The 17,543-nt window shown below is 48.9% G+C and overlaps 1 protein-coding gene across 1 annotated transcript in view; it reads right to left on the bottom strand.

Annotated features, from left to right (window-relative positions):
* Positions 1 to 648: 648 nt before the first annotated feature.
* LOC139051492 (adipocyte enhancer-binding protein 1-like) overlaps positions 649 to 17,543 on the bottom strand; it is a 297,433-nt gene continuing 280,538 nt past the window's right edge. The window contains exon 5 of the mRNA XM_070528468.1: positions 649 to 991. Within this exon, the coding sequence (XP_070384569.1) occupies positions 761 to 991 (231 nt within the window). The 3' untranslated portion in view covers positions 649 to 760. The remainder of the gene's footprint in view (positions 992 to 17,543) is intronic.

The following is a 17,543-nucleotide window of genomic DNA, read 5'->3' as shown; positions in this document are numbered from 1 at the left end:
TCTATCTGTTTAAATAGCGCAAAACTAATGACGCTGTTTTATAGCAGATCTATCATTCACTGTTAATTTTAATTGCTCAACAGTAACGGCCCTCTGTGGCAAGTTGGTTGCGCTATCTTTTTAAGTGCGATATTTTTTGCTTTCTCAAGCATGGTACCTCAGTGTTTTGGAATTGTTCCTTCTACGTGGATTTCAGATAAACTTGCCATTTCAGCACAGTGACAGCTGTGTGTAAAATATCGCTTGAAAAAAGGCACATCAATCGTGCAATTGGCTCACCAATTTTCCTCCGCGAGCACATCTTTCTGTTTAGATGGGGATAGAAACGTCAAACTTGCATAAGGCCATGCTTGTAACTTTGCGCATAATTTGAGGGACGATGAAATCATCAGCTTAAAATTATGTACAATGACATTATAACGAATACGGTGGTTTCTTCAATACCTATATGACAAAGCGAGCATTGTGTCTTAGAAAAGCACAACTTGCGATCAAGGAATTTGAAGATGAGCAAACTATATGAAGAATGACACGGAAATGAATGTACTATAATCGAACAAACATATTGTTTCAACATGTGTACATGGTTTTTCGAGATACTCAAGACGTGGTTCGAAATTCAGCTTCTGGGTTTTAGTTAGCGTGGCACCAGCAGACTTGTCCCATTTTCCTCCCCAACTGGGAATGCCTTGACAACTGCTCCTAGTGCGGCTCGTACAACTGGCCGATGAGAATCTGCTCTAGGGTTTGACCCCGCGTTTCAGGCAGAAAGGCGCTGGTCAGCAGGGTGCCCACAAGTGTTGTCACGCCGAAGAACCAGGCTAGCGCAGAGAAGTGGCGGCTCTCGACCAGTGCGTGCGACAATCACGTGACAACCAGCGCAGATGTCCAATTGAGTGTCGTGGCGGCCCCAGAAAGACGCCGCTCTCGCGGCACGGCACGAGCTCGGCGCCCAGTGTCCATACCACGGGACCAAGACCGACTGAATACCCTGCAACAGGGATCGCCCCAAGTGGTTAAGGCCCGTCTGGTCTAGTCCCTTTCAGTATGCTGACATATCTCCAGTGCTAGAAAACAGGCATCAAACATGCAGACAGGACGGACGCCTGTTCTTTCTTCTACATTCTTTGTGACCGCCCACTTTTTGTGACTGCCCACACTTATACCAATATAAACAATAAAAAGTTACAAGGAATCTAAAGAACGGCTGTGAGGTAAATGTTTAAAACATTTTCTATGTCAGATTCTGCCAAGCTAATGCAGCACCATTAACAATACCTACTCGTAGTACGAAGAAATGACTGGGGTTGTAGCTCCTCAAAGTACTTGTTAATAAAGAATCAATAATTAAACCATCACCGTTTAGGTAACCCTTAAATACCAGATACACGTGACAACAACATAATATTGTGCCTACTAACAGCGCTCTTAGCGCGAACACACAGAGTTAGGTTTTCTCTTTTCCCGCTTACAATACGTGACTGGAAATGCCTACAGCGAAGATTTACATAAATTACTGTTCATTGTTTTCTCGCTTACATTGTATGGTCTGTTCTGTTGTGCTGGTTACCTTGATTGGACCTGTAGTCTGCAGTACATATTGAATAATAAATAAATGAGATTGATTAGTAAAGGAAAGTGGAGAAATACACTATGGCCAGAACTGCACGCAAAGCTTTGCTGGAGCCTTCGCTTCGTCAACGCTTCGTCGAGGTTGGTACAGCTTCCATGCCTGCGCGCAGCCCTAATACCAGCAGCAGCTGCTATAGGCAGGCTTCGCGCCAGCGGAAAGCAGCAGCACGCCGTACGCACCACTCAAAAAAGATTTGCTGCGCGTGTCATATGGATCACCGCACCGCAGCTGCCACACTCTGCTATAGTGCATTTTGTGTTCGTTGTTATCTGAATGAATAAACCAGCGTGTATTCTGTGTTGCCATCCATCATCTCGCAATTCCACAAGAGCAAACTGCGCATATTTCCCAAGGATCTCCGACGGGAGGCCCTCCAGGGTGCATCGGTGTTTATGGTGTTTCGCTGCACGACACGCGGCGCCCCTGCAGAGGTGACTGGGAGCGCAAAAAAGGCTTATGTGCTGGAACTGCGAGTACTGTAACTGAACACAAGCAGCCAGATTTGCAGCGGATGCCATTCTCTGCGACGCTCCTGAGCCGCCCCAATAAATTGTGCTCAGGCGAAGTCAGTCAACGAGTAAATACAAAAATTTGGCCAAAATAGGTGTCGTTTTAATATCGCGGCTATCTGCGTCAAGTAGCGCAGGGTTGAGCAGCATATGTGTTCCGCAAAATGGTAGATGTAAATGTCGGAGTCCGCGCCTGCGATTTCTTGAATGCGTGGTTTTCTCAGCAATATCTTCGGTCCTTATATTAGCAAAAACTTGCCCAAAAGGAGAAGATGGCAGAGAGTGAAGTACCTGAGAGTGAAATAAGTAATAAATTCATAATAGGGGAGTCGCATACTGCAGACATCCGGCAGAAAAAAATGAATCAGGCGAAGCGGACGGATTTGTGTACACCTGGTACTTGTAGCTGTGAACAGTCACATCAATTCGCTATTATAGTTTGATGGAGCCGGTAGGATTAGCTCATTCAACCAGACGCAGCGACGATAATAGATCACCGCAGCTATTGTGCAACAACTGTAGTGTCACAACAATAAGAGTGACATTTTGGTATCATAATGGGATTCCGATAGCAATAAATACACGTAGTGTGGCAAGTCTGGAATATATTGACAGATAGATGTCCTTCTGGCTCGCAGTACAGCTGTTGTGCTCGCTATTGAGCCACAACAGTTAAGCGTTGCATCATTGCTTTCTGAATGGCAAGGACACATTACAGCAATATGCTGTGCAAGACTATAAGCGCATTTTCGCGCTGTGTTGTGCTATCAGGCGGCGGCGGCGGCGGCAGCAGCATGAACCGCCAAAGCAGCAGCTTGCATCGGGGAAAGCTTCACAACGGCGGCCTTCCACAGGAAACGTTCATATCTATGGAATGTGGTGTTGCGATGTGTTTTCTTCGTTTTCTGGACATTTTCTTGTGTACCGTTATGGACCATATAAAGTCAGCAATGCCTACTACAGTCGCTCCCATGACTAGTATATATATATATATATATATATATATATATATATATATATATATATATATATATATATATATATGGGTGTGTGTCTGTGTGTGTCTTTTCCAAGCGTGTGCTTGTCGGATAGTTTTGACTGCGATAATGGCTCCAATACGATGGGGCAGCAGATGCATAATCCCTCGTGTCCTATGTTGGGCGCCATCTAATGTAGGGGAGCGCAATGTCGTGTCAGTTTAGCTGGCACTTGCACAGAAGATCAAACGTAGTGGTGCCTCAGTGTGAGCCAGCCCCATTCTAACAACTTCTCTATTATTGCACAGTTTGCACGTGGAAATCACAAGTAGGGTTGCCGTGGCACGCGAAGTGGCAGGGGCTTCCTTTATGAGAATATTTGAGGGCAGACGTACTAGGGTACGTTCATTGTTGCTTTACTCGAATGAGTTTCGTTTTCGGAATAGTCCGATGCGATAATTTGTTGTCAATCTGTTTTCAAGACGTTTATTGATTATCACGGGCATGTAGATCTTATATGTAGTGCAGTGTCCAAGAATGAAATCACTGGCATGTGAGTGAAAATCTTTTTATGAGCGCTGGCACGCAGGCCTAGGTGGCAAAAAAAATATTCATAGCTGCCTTGAAGGCACGCATCTCTCACGAACTCACAGAGGGAGCCGATAACAGCCTGGGCACCAATGCGCGTTGGCGGGCATATGTAATTGCTAAGTGAGTGCACATGTGCAGGCTTGTGTCTCCGGAGTATTACTTCGAGGCCCGGACATTCCTGCCGGCGATTGTTCATGTCTGGCTGCGGCCTTGTCGAGTGTGCACTTATTCGTGTCTATTCCTAGCCCATGTCCTTTTTGCGTCCGAAGCTCCTTCTTGTTGGAATAGAAAGAGATGCAGTAGAAGCATTTGAATGATACCTTATGATATATTGATTGAAGCACTCGTGACAATATCAACTGGTCGAATTATGCCAATACGTACCACATATTGCGTGTTTAACGGCGGGCTTAAAGAAAGAGTGTGCACGAACTATAAGAGAATTCTAGTGTAACCGAGTCAGGGAATTCATTGAATTCCAGAGTGAAGTTGAAGCTCATGCAGAAGAAGTGAGAGAGGTGGGTCCAGTGGAAACATCTTCATTTTAACAAAACAAATGACTCCAGAGGGCACATAGGCTCCGCCTGCTTTCCTTTTTCAAATTTTCTTAATAATGTTCTTTTAATTATTATGACGTAACCTGCACTGATTGTCTTAGGCGTATTGAAATCGCTTCCTTAGGAACCTGAATGAAAGAATCTACAAAAATTATCAATATCACTGAATGGTAGATGAGTAACGAATAGCACTAAAGCGCAAATCGCAGCGGCGAACAAGGCTTGCCCATAACATTTTTCGCGTGTTTGTTCAGTCTTCTGGCACTCTTCTAGCTCATAGGGGCCAAGACGGGATGAAAAAAAGCTACTTCCAGTTAGTTTTGCTTTAGTTGATGCTCCAAAATTGCATCTTATCTAGGTACAGAAACAACATTTATAGAAATATATGTATATGCTTGTCTTTAACGCGCCAAAGCTATCATGTGAATATGAGGCACGCAATAGTGTGGGACTTCGGAATAACTTCGATCACCTCGGGTTCTTTAACCGGTACACTGTGCTCGATACATGGGCTTTTTTTTTTGCATTTCGCCCCCATGGAAACGCTGCCGACGTGGCCGGGATTCCATCCCGCGCCCCAGGCCTTAGAGCGCAACGCCAATTTTAGCCACTACGCCACCAGAGCAGGTATTCACATTCCTCTCTGTTGCTAGATGCAGAGGTAACAATGATCAATCTCGCGCTGAATCGAAGTGTGAAAAGGCTAAAATAAACGTTTAATGTACATATTCCTTTTCTTATGTAATACAATGTCCGTGGTAACTTTGTACCTCGTGAATGGTAACGCATATTGTTGCAAGGCTTTCTAGAATAGAAGCAAATTCCTCACCAAGCACAAAGACAAAAAGAGCACATGGACTTATAGAAGCCTTCTATAGACAAAGGCAGCATGATTGTGCATCGGCATTTTCTATCCGTTTAGTAGATGGAGACCCAGTTGTCTGAACATCCCATGTCACATGATGACATGCACGCACGGGTGATGTGTTGCTTTCTTTGGGTTGTCTGTAATAAACCTCAATTGTTAAACAGCGCTCGTCCTGAGCCCTCCTCTTCGAGCTGCCGTCTTCTGCCACCCCTATTGAAAGTATACAATAATACTGTACACCGAACGAGCGTTTTGATGGACCAGAGTGGTATTGAATTGTTCTATTGTGTTCTAGCATCTCTACAGAAAAAAAACTTCTCGTTATATCTTTGAGAAAAAAAGCCCTAAACTCCGGATAAAGAACTACAAGCTTATTTCTATTATTAAGATTGCGAAATAATTGGACAACTAACCGCACCTATAATAAATACTCCAAGGAACACATTGGGTAGTCGTTGGCTAAGCGACTCTCCTGTGGTTTCGGCATTGTGGAAGGCCCCGACGGCGAACATTGCCAGCACGCACACCAGCGAAGAGATGGTAAGGAGGCGGCGCCTGCCCACGACAGCCATGAGGGATTCTGTGCACAAAGTGGCCGTCACCTGAAAGACAGAGAGATGGACCCGTCGACGAGATGCTCTCACATTTGAGCATAAAAGACTGTGTCGCGCCCCGTAATACACCTAGCTGAAGATGTCTCAAGGTCACCGTTCTCAACGTCAGCACTGAGGAAATGAAGCGTAATGGCGCTGAGCTCGCCCGCACTGGTGCGAGAAATGGGTGGGCTACAATAATGGTGCAATCCAAGCTTCGGACACGCTCTTAGTTTTCGTCTGTGTACGGGACGCCCTCATTATAGCTGATGCCGGCTGCTCCACTTCACTCGGCACAACAATACATAAGAAAAATACGCCGGCTCAAAGAAAGAAAAAAAATGGCTGTGGCTTAGCTAAGGTTAAGACCAGGATGCGAAGCATATTGGGCTTAACCTTAACACCATAGAGAAAGGAATAAAACAAGAGCGGACACTCCCATAGAGCCCAGCGGCCGAATTGACTGCAGTGTACCAAGCCGTGGATGTTAAAACCTGAAGCACACTTCCGGTTTCGGTTTTGTGCGCGCGCGTTTTGAATTCTAGCAGGTGCGCGTCACGCCGGCTCCGTTTCTTTTTTTTTTGCTTTTGCAGCAAATATTTATTTACATATTTATTTTTATTTATTAAAAATTTATTTGCAAATTATTTTAAGTAAAATTGATTGCGAACGATCTTCACAGCCTCCATTGAATATGTGCCACGTGCAATTTCATAAAGACGCAAGACACCTTGTGAAATGTGGAAAAATTAAAATTTATTTTATTCGTTGTAAATGCTCGTCGCGGGCTTTTTGTGCATTCGTCCAGCGTTGTGGCACCAGGTAAGCAGCAGTTGTTTCCGCAGCAAGCTCCACCAGACGACATGAGCTGAAAAAATTACAAGCGTTGTTTTGGAATTAACATGCAAGAATAATGCCTGTAGAGGTGAAGCGCGCGAAAGTGGTGGGTGGGCGACATTACAAACAAAAGCAGTTCGCATTTACACACACGGCGTAGAAAATACCAGACTCATCCCAAGCAATACCGTACATACCACAAACACATTCTAATTCCAAGCATTCCCCTCTTCCCAATACTTATTTCTTGCACTTTAATAGCACGAATGCGCGGGCAACAGCGCGTTTCGCGAACTTGGCTACAACTGACGCGATAGTACGCTACGAATACACACAGGTGGCTAGAACACAGGCTCTCAACCAGAGCATGCTGGACGCTCGCAGAATTCCTTCTACTTGCACTCAAGACAAAATGCGTGGGTGCCGTTCAGAAGACAGAATTTTCGAGTTACTAGTTCCTGGCGTTTGAGCTCCTTGGCCCCCGCCGTGGTTGCTCAGTGGCTGCGGTGTTAGGCTGCTGAGCACGAGGTCGCGGGATCGAATCCTGGCCACGGCGGCCGCATTTCGATGTGGGCGAAATGCGAAAACACCCGTGTACTTAGATTTAGGTGCACGTTAAAGAACCCCAGGTAGTCAAAATTTCCGGAGTCCCCCACTACGGCGTGCCTCATAATCAGAAAGTGGTTTTGGCACGTAAAACCCAATATATTATTATTATTGAGCTCCTTGACTTATCACTTGTGCGTTGTGCAGGCGCAAGCAACGCACTCCCGTGTTATCACTCTTGACGATTGCTCGTCGCGTTTTCGACAAGCATGGGTACCAAAAGATGGCTTAGATTGTTGCGGGGACATAAAAATTGCGACAAATTTGTCGCAGTAAGATTCAGTACGCGCCAAACTAACTGTCACAACGGCCGAGCTGCTTTTCGCTGCGTCACAACAGACGCGGCGAGCGGGCCTCATAACATAAAAGTATCGAAAATAATTTTCAACAATGTTGGGCTTCAGATAAAGAAAAGCGCCATGAACTTGTCAGTGCATTAAAGCGCGAGACCGCGCACCACGGCCGAGCTGATTTTCGCTAACCGAGTCATAGCGCCTGGCGCGCCCACTGTGCTCGAAAGGTAGCCCAAAAAGTAATGAAATTAGTTTCAATAATGTTGGCAGTCAGAGAAAGCGGCAAAACTTATCGCAGTAAAATTCAGTACACGCGAAACTGCGTCACAGCACCCTGTGTGACTAGCGTGCCCAAAAACTACCGGAATTAGTTAAAACAATATTGGGGCTCATAGGAAGCGTCGCAAGCATCTCCCAGTGCGATTCTTTAATTCAAATTAACTGCTCCACGACGGCCACGCTGTTTTTCGTTAACTGCGTCACAAGTCTAGCCTAGTTGCCGGGCATTAAGCCTAATTGCTTGAAGTGCGTCGCAGACTGTCGAGCAAAGTTTCTCTCCTTGCCGTAGTCCAATAGTGCCTTGTCGAATTTCAGAATGAACGCAATAATTTGCCGGGAGGCGACCAAACCAGGCTAAATCCTAAAATAGAAAAACAGGCGGACGGGTGCCCGAGCAGTCCAACGCTCAGATGCGCGGCCGGTCTCTATCGCTTCGGCGGCGTGTCTGACGAATGACGTAAGCATCTGGCTCGTCATTCGCCGGTTCGCCTGTCGCTAGGCAACGGAAGTAAGCTGCAAAGTTTAATTTAATTTATGCGCAGATATATTTTATTTTGGGGGGAAAGAATAAAAAAAATACGCAATTTTTTGTTAATCTCATTTCACATTTTTCTTTTTTTCGATGCTCGCGACCCCAATTCGTCGATGTTAATTCTATAGCGTGACGTGTTTCCTGTTTCCAATTTTCGCCGAGTGTCCGCTCTTGTTCAATCCCTTTCTCTATGTTAGCACGACGAGAGCGCGCCCATAGAGAAAGAAATTTCAACAAGAGCGGACACTCCCATAGAGCCCAGCGGCCGAATTGACTGTAGCGCACCAAGCGGATGTTGTTGACTCCTTCCGGTTTCGGTTTTGGGCGCGCGCGTTTTGAACACCAGTTGGTACACGCCGCGCCGGCTCCGCTGCTCGGCGCAGCATTCATGTTTTTTTTTTCGCTTCTGCTGAACCCGAGTCTCCGCTAGGGGGCCGTGGAGTACTGACGTGCCTCACATGGGCTCCTGCGTCTTGCGCTCATTTCTACAGAAAGGCCACTCACCCCTTTCATTTTGCACCGACAGAATCGGCAAGCTGCAAGGAACCAGCGGATACCACCTACTTTAAAAGTGAGTGCGTTTTGGTCAAGATTTCGAGCTTTATCTTCACCGACCATCCCGTGCCTTGCTAAGCCTAACGCCGCGCGAGACCCCACAGGCCCGCAGGGGAGAACCGCCGTCGCACGAGCAACAGGCACACGGTGCGCGTGGAAGGAGTTTGACAGCGCTCGCTGCCGCACGTGCGTGGCACGTGCACTGTGGGCCGAAGAGGAGGCTCGGCGCTCGCAGGCGCTGCGGCTGACAAGCAGACTTTGAGATGAGCCAAGAAACACCCGCGACGGACGCGACGTCAAGCGAACGACGAGAAGAAACCAGCGCAATGCATACAGACTCAGCGGAAGAAGCCGACGTCGCGCAATCTTGGACCTACGATAAAAACAGCGGCAGAACCATAGACCTCAACGACCAATGGCTGACATGGGAAAGGAAAGGCAAGAAGGAAATCACGCGCATCAAAGCCCCCGCAGTGACCCAATCCACACAACAGCCAGCCATGCCGCCACCGCCGCGCAAATCCAGAATGCCACCGCTACCTTTGGACGACATCAAGATTGTCTACCGCCCACAAGCTGGCCTTGAACTCGCCAAATGGTCACTCGTCGCAGTCACTCACGCAATCGGAAGATCCAGCGGAATATTGCAAAAAGAATTCCATGACAACGTGCGAGTACAAATGCAAAAAGAAGAAAACCTCATCATTGCAAGTACAGCAAACAAGAACTACGCTCAAAACTTAGCCAAGGTCACTAACATACAGCTTGGAGGCAACATCTACAACGTAAAAGCCAACTCTCGTCTACCCGAAGATGTCAGCAAAGGTGTTATCTACGGTATCACGCCTGGGACTTGCAGTGCGGAACTAATGGACGGAATTCGAGTGCCAGCACGCTATACAGTCCTCAACGCCCGCATGCTCGGACAGTCCACGGCGGCGGTCATCTATTTTGAGGGCCCACACGTCCCCTACAACATCATTTATCAGAGCGGCGACTACCGATGCAAGCCCTACCGCAAATCAGTTCAGTATTGCCGAACCTGTGGCAACCTCGGACATCGTCAAGACGTTTGCCCAAAACCAACCCCAAATTTCTGCTACAAATGTGGCAAAACAAACCAACCCCCGAACCATGACTGCCATCCCACGTGCAAGATTTGCGGAGAGGGGCACGAAACCGCTGGGAAAGGATGCAAGAAAAAGCTCAAGCCCAACCCACCGCCTTACCAAGTAAGACAGCAATGGCAAAACAGGATCCAAGAGCGAGACAGTCGATGGAGCTCCAACCGCGATGAGTTCTCTGAACTAGGCGCTGCCAATGGATGCGCCGCCAACTCAAGTAATGCCTCCAGTAGCACCGCAACAACTAGCAGACCCACGTCAAGGTCACGATCAAGATCGTGGTCGCGTTCCCGAAAACGCGTGTATTACGCTGAAGTGGCCAGTGCACGCGCCGCCAACTCAAGTAACGCCTGCAGTAGCACCGCAAGAAATAACAGACCCACGTCAAGATCACGATCAAGATCGCGATCGCATTCCCGAAAACGCCTGAATTACGCTGAAGTGGCCGGCAGCTCAGGCAGTGCCAGCGTCGCATCGGCAGAAACGGTAGCCGTAAGAGCCCTCGAAAGCAAGCTACAAAATCAACAAAGTCTCATAGACAGACTATTCCAAAGATGCAAAGAATATGAACATGGAAGCAATCAATCATTTACAGCGCTAACCACGGATGCAGTTGATTCCGCTATCGAAGCTAGAGTTCAAAAGCACCTCCAGGCTTTCGAGGACGTCTTCACAAACAACATCCTTGCCCTGATTGAAAACATCACTAAGCCTGTCGTCGAGAAGATTGCGACCCTTAACACCCAAGTGACCACCCTCGCGAATCAAGTCGCCACTCTCACAAGCCAGGTTACCGGCCTAACAGCCCAGGTCAACAATTTCATAGCACACGCAAAGAACAATTATGTCACCAAGTCCTACCTCGACAGCCTTCTCAACACGACCGAGCAGGGTAGAAAGAAGGCTCGCACGAACAGTCGCAATGCCTCCCGCTCGATCTCACCCAACCATGATGCTGCCTGTGAAGCTGAAGATCCTCATGATGGCGACACTTAAAACCACAACAAAGAGCCCGCAAAATACTCTGCGCATCTGGCAATGGAACTGTCGATCCTTCCGTCCCCGGTATGCAAACCTACAAGAACTTGTCAAACTGGACTACCCTGACGTAATTGCCCTACAGGAAACCAATACCCACAACGTCCGACTTCAAGGATACATCGCTCATGCACAAACTCAACGCACAGCCATCCTTACCAAGAAAACTCTCACAACGCAGGAACACGAAATAGAAGACATCCCCATCGAGCACACCCTAGTGGAGATCATACCAGACAGAAAAACGCAGCAAAGTCTCTTTATCGCCAGCATATACAGCCCTCCTCGTGATCAACTTCCGGGATTCGACCACTTTGTCCGTGAACTTAGGAAACGCACGAAAGGCTATCAAGTTGTTATAATGGGAGATTTCAACGCCCCACATACAGCATGGGCTTATCCAAGCACCACGAAGAAGGGAGCGCGAGTGCACGACACTGCTCAACACCACAGGCTAACCCTCTGGAACGACCCATTGCAGGCCACGAGAGTCGGGAACAGTGTCTCCAGGGACACTAGCCCGGACCTTACGTTCACAGCGAACGTCCACTGGGCCGAGTGGAGTCGACTCTCGGAGACGCTCGGAAGCGACCACCACATTATCCAACTTGACATCGCGCACAACCGGAAACCAAACAAGACTGGAGTTGCTCGACTAACAGACTGGAAGTCCTTCAGAGACAACCTCAGCGGCAACACAACAATTGACGACATCGACCATTGGCTCAAGGGCCTTCTCATCACCGCAGAAAACCACACCAAGACCATCCAGCTAAGCACCAACACCCCCGCAGTCGACCCGCATGTCCTTCATCTCTGGGAGGCCAAAAGAAGCCTCCTGAAGAGGTGGAAGAGACAAAAGCTCAATAGAAAACTTAAGCAACGAATCGCCCTTCTCACCATACAGGCCCAAGATTACGCGGAGCAACTTAGCAGGCAAAATTGGCACGCCTTTTGTGACAGCATACAAGGGACACTCAGCACCAAGAAAACCTGGCATCTCCTACGCGCTCTCTTAGCTACCGATCGCACCAAAACGCAACAGAGGCAAGATCTACACAGACTGATCTACAATCATGCTGGATCGGAGGATGATCTCCTTCGTGAGCTTCAGCAAAAACTTAGCACCGACAAGCCCACTTCATCAGCCACCCGAAAGGCGTACGGCGGTACACCAAACCCAGATCTCGATCGACCATTCACCCAGGCAGAGCTCCACGCAGCATTAGCCAAACTCACTAGAAACACCAGTCCCGGCAAGGACAGAATAACTAATAAGCTCTTACGCAACCTCCCGCAATCTGCCACTACAGCACTGCTACAGTACTACAACGACTGCTGGGAAAAGGGGGACCTACCAGCAGCCTGGAAGCATTCGGAGGTCACCATGATCCCCAAACCCAACAAACCTCTTCGCATCGAAAACCTACGTCCCATTTCCCTCACATCTTGCGTGGGCAAACTCCTCGAGCACATGGTGCACGACCGGTTAACAACATACCTCGAGGACAACGGACACTTGCCGCACACCATGTTCGGATTCCGGCAGCATCTGTCCACGCAGGACGTACTCCTGCTCCTCAAAGAAGACTTGCTTGATTACCTCGATCACAGACGCAAATCATCAATCCTGGCAATCGACGTAAAGGGCGCATTCGACAACGTGAGCCACGAAGCCATTCTCCGCAACCTCGAAGATACAGGCTGCGGAGCCCGGATCTATAACTATATCAGCAGCTTTTTGACGCACCGAACAGCAACAGTAGGCGTCTGCAACCTCCGCAGCGATAAATTTCGGCTACCCAACAAAGGAACCCCACAAGGATCAGTTATTTCACCCCTCCTTTTCAATATCGCAATGATCAAGCTACCGAAACAACTGAACGCCATCCCAAACCTATGCCATGCCCTTTACGCCGACGACGTCACACTCTGGACCAAAGCACCTACTACTGGACAACAAGAACGCAATCTACAAGAAGCCGTAGATATTATCGAAAGATACCTCGGAGACTGCGGTCTCCAATGCGCACCTGAAAAGTCGGAGCTTCTTGTCCTGAGAGCACGGACACGAGGAAGACCACCTAACTATATCGAACCCGATCCTAGCGTCTCGCTCAACGGAACCAAGATCCCTACAGTCGACTCTCTTCGCGTACTCGGACTTCACATCCACAAGGACGGATCAGTGGCGGCCACTCTCCCGCGTCTCCAACGCACACTGTCACAAGTTACGCACCTCGTCAAGAGGATCACAAACCAAAGAAGCGGACTCAAGGAGCACGACACGCTTAGCATAATTCAAGCTCTCCTAACTAACCGTATCACCTACGGAACTCCCTACTTGAAGCTCAAGCCGGCAGAAATCAAAAAACTCAATGTCGTCATTCGAAAGGCAATCAAAGTAGCCTTGACGCTGCCACCCATGGCATCAACGGAGAAACTCCTCCGGCTCGGCGTCCACAATACATGGGAAGAGCTTGTCGAAGCTCATAAGATCAGCCAACTAGAGCGGCTCAAGCTCACACCTACCGGACGTGCAGTTTTGCGCTACCTCAACTACAGTGAAAGCTACATTGCAGACACAGACCAGAAAGCAAGAATCCCACCTGCAGTCCGGGACTGCATCAGCGTTGCAAGTATACCGCGCAATATGCATCCAAATTATCATAAGGAGCGTCGCCAAAGCAGAATCCGCGCACTCAGCAAGAAATACGGGAGAGACCCTCATACGAGGTACACCGATGCTGCCCGGTATATTAAACGAAACGCCTTTGCCCTAAGCGTCACGGATCACCAAGGCAAAGAACTTGCAGCTGTCACCATCCGAGCAAGAGCCCCTGAGACTGCAGAGGAAACGGCAATTGCTCTAGCAATAACAACTTGCCCTGAAGTAGCAATAATACTAACAGACTCCCAAGCAGCAGCTCGCAACTATCAAAAAGGCCACGTATCAGAAACAGCGCTCAAGATACTAAAAAATCACATCGCACGCGCCCCGCTCCCCGACACCTACATCGACTGGGTTCCAGGCCATCAGGGCATGACAGGAAATGAGGCGGCACACGCCGCTGCCCGCGAGCATACCAGCCGGGCTTTCCTGCAATCCCACACTAGGCCGGCCACCAACGTTGATGACATCGCCCTAAAGTACTCGGAGCTTCTGCAACACCACCGACTCAGCAGAAGAACGTACGCTTTGCCACACAAGAATCTAAGCAAGGAGGAAGAAGTCATCCTGCGCCGCCTACAGACCAACACCTACGTGCACGGAATAATCATGCACAGACTGTATCCTACGCAGTACTCGTAGATATGCCCCCATTGCGACGTTCCAGACACCCTGCAACACTTGGTCCAGGATTGCCCACTGCGTGGCACACCCACAGACCCTACCTCACAAGCTCCACAAGACGACTCCAAAGAAAGCCGCCCCATAGAAGCACAAGAAGAGCGCCCCAAATCACCGCAGATCCATACCATGACCGAAACGTGGGAGGCCAAGCTTTCCTCCGATGACCTGGACGACCAACGCAGTCTCGTCGCCTGGGCCAAAGAGGCAGCCCAAGCCAGAGGGTTCTTGGAATAAGGAATCCTCCCACCTAGGGTGAACCGGGTTCTGACTCGGTTTACCGTTTCGGAAAATAAAAGTTTAGTTCTCTCTCTCTCTGCTGAACCCCGCGGGGCCTTGGCGTGGAATCTTTTCATTATTAAGTAGAAATGATTGCGATTGACCTTTACAAGACTGCGCCGAATCTGTCGGCTGCAATTTCATAAAGAAAACGAAAGACGTCTTCTGAAATCATTAAATGTTTATTTTGCTCTATATAAATGCTCGTTCCGGGCTTCTGCATTCATCCAAAGTTGTGGCACTAGGTAAGCAGCAGTCATTGCCGTACGATGCTCCACCGGATGCCATCAGCTGAAAGAAAGTAAATTACAAGCATATATCATTTCGGTATATTGACTTAACAGGAGTATTGCGTGTAGAGGCGAAACGTTCGTAAGTGGTGAAGGAGCGGCATTACAGATAAATTGACTTTTAGGTGCATTTCGCAGCAAAGACTCCTCCCAAATAATGCCATAAAATCAGAACATCCGCCTTTCAAGCACCCCTCCTTTCCCGGGCATTATTTCCTGCACTTTAACTGCACAAGTACACGGGTGACTGCACGTTTCCAAAACAACTTGGCCTCAGTCGACACGATGGTACGCCAAGTACACAAAGGTGGCTACAACACAGGCTCAGCCAGACTATGTTACATGCTCGCAGAATGCCTTCTAATCGCACTCAAGTGAGACTCGTGGGTGCAAAGCCTGTTTTCAGTCACTCAGAATACATAAATGTCATGTTCTTGAGCTCCTCCGTGTTATCTTTTATGCGTCCTGCCGGCGCATGCAACACTCCCGTGTTATCACTCTCGGCAATCGCTCGTCACGTTTTCGAGAAGCGTGAGTACCGAAATAAGATATATGTTGTTGCAGGGCTATAAAATGCGTCACAAACTTGTCCCACTAAAATTCAGTACACGCAAAAGTAACTCACTATGGCCGGCTTGCTTTTTTGCTAACAGCTTCACAACCCCAGGTGCGGCGAGCAAGCCTCAAGATATCCTAAAAAGTTACCAAATAAATTACAATACTTTTTCGGGTCAGAGAATGCGTCACGAACTTCTACCAGTAAGATTCAGTACACGCGAAACTAACTGCGGCACACAGCCGAGCTGCTTTTCGCTAACTGCGTCAATAAGCCGGGCGCGGCAACCGTGCTTACAAACTACCCGAAATATAACGACGTTAGCTACAATAATGTTGGGGGCCACAGAATGTGCGAAAACTTGTCTGTCTTAGGCGCTACGACATAGTACACGCATGTACACGCGCAAATGCGTCACACGGCCGAGCCGGTTTTCGCTTACTGCGTCAATAAGCCGTGCGCGGCAAGCGTGCCCAAAAACTACCGAAATAAGTTACAGTATACTGTTGGGGCTCATAGAAAGCGTCGCAAACATCTCCCAGGACGAAGCATTAACTCAAATTAACTGCGCCAGGACGGCGGTGCTGTTTTTCGCTAACTGCGCCACTCGAACTAAGCCTAAATGTGATTAAAATGAGCCGCACACTGTCAAACACAATTTCTCACCTTGCCGTAGTCCAGTAGTGCAGTGGTGCCGTGTCGAAATGCAGACGACACGCAAGAGAAGCATAGAGAAGGTTGGGAGCCCAATAAAATGGGCTATATCCAAAACAGACGGGTCGCCGAGCACGCGAGCTTCGCACGTGCGACCATCCTCGCTCACTCCTGCGGCTTGTCTCGCGCATGACGCATGCACGCGCGACTGGCGTGCCGCTAGCTTGTTGCTAGGCAACGCAACAAAAAGTGGCAAAGTAAAAGTTCATTTACACGCAAAACTTTTTCACTTTTAGAGGGAAGGAATAAAAAAATAAAACGTTGTCTGGAAGTTTATTTCACATTCTTTTTTTCTGATGCTCGCGTCAACTAACGGATGTTGTTGAAACTAGGCGTGACGTGTTTCCTGTTGCCAGTTTTTGAAGAGTGTCCCCTCTTGTTGAATTTCTTTCTCTATGGCGCGCCGCTGTTTTATACAGCTGTTATGACGCCAGTGCCCTAGCGGGAGGAACGGGAGTTAGGCCGCAGCACAGGCTGTGCGATCGCAGGCGAGCGCAAGAATTGAGCCCGGCTTGCAGCTGTTGTGACGTCAGTGCGCTAGCGGGAGGAGTGGGAGTTAGGCCGCAGTACCATCTGTCCGACCCACGGAGGAAGGAAACTAAGGAGAGGCCCTACCCCCTCCGCGCGCTAGAAGTGTGGCGGAAATGACGTATAAGGTTCTCATTTTTTTGCTGCTTTTTAATTTTTTTTGCTGTATGGTCACGCCTTTTGGGCCACAATGCGGCGTTGGTATGATTTTGAGCGCTCGCATGTGTTGCTCTGGTAGGTTTCGCGCCGTGTCAAAGGCGCTGTGTGGGCGGGTTTGCGTTAGTCACCGTGTCTTGTTGCGCTGTGTTACCTGCACCGTGCTCTGCTGGATGTTGCGCGAGCGCGCGAAACCACGCGCAGCGCGGCGTGGTTTCGCGAAAGATGTAAACTAGAGAGGAGGGTGGCACAAAAGGCGGAGCATTGCCATGAGCAACGCCAACTTCCGGCGTCACTTTTGCTTCACAAAGAGTGACGTCAGGGCCTCTCCCTAGTTTCCTTCCTCCGTGTGTGCGACCGCAGGCGAGCGCACGAGCTGAGACCCGGCTATGTAGCTACGCGGCCGCAAGCGAGCGCATGAGTTGAGTCTCCGCTTTTGCAGCTGTTATGACGTCATATGGTAGCTACGAGGCCGCGCGCGGCTCAGCAAGGAAGAGCGTGGTTGTGCGGCTTGTATGCTTCGCATAAAAACTAAACTATTGGGACATGTACAGTCTTGGTCAAAAAACCTGAACCCGCTGTGAACGGCCGGGGAGCGGCTGCGCTCCGCTATCGCGGCGCTGCCGCCGCCGGCGCGCACCACTGCTCGCTGGCGTCGAGAATAAAGAGGGCGAGG

Source organism: Dermacentor albipictus, unplaced genomic scaffold (assembly GCF_038994185.2).
Source record: "Dermacentor albipictus isolate Rhodes 1998 colony unplaced genomic scaffold, USDA_Dalb.pri_finalv2 scaffold_12, whole genome shotgun sequence".
Classification (NCBI taxonomy): Eukaryota; Metazoa; Arthropoda; class Arachnida; order Ixodida; family Ixodidae; genus Dermacentor; species Dermacentor albipictus.
This window is presented reverse-complemented; position numbering and strand designations above follow the sequence as displayed.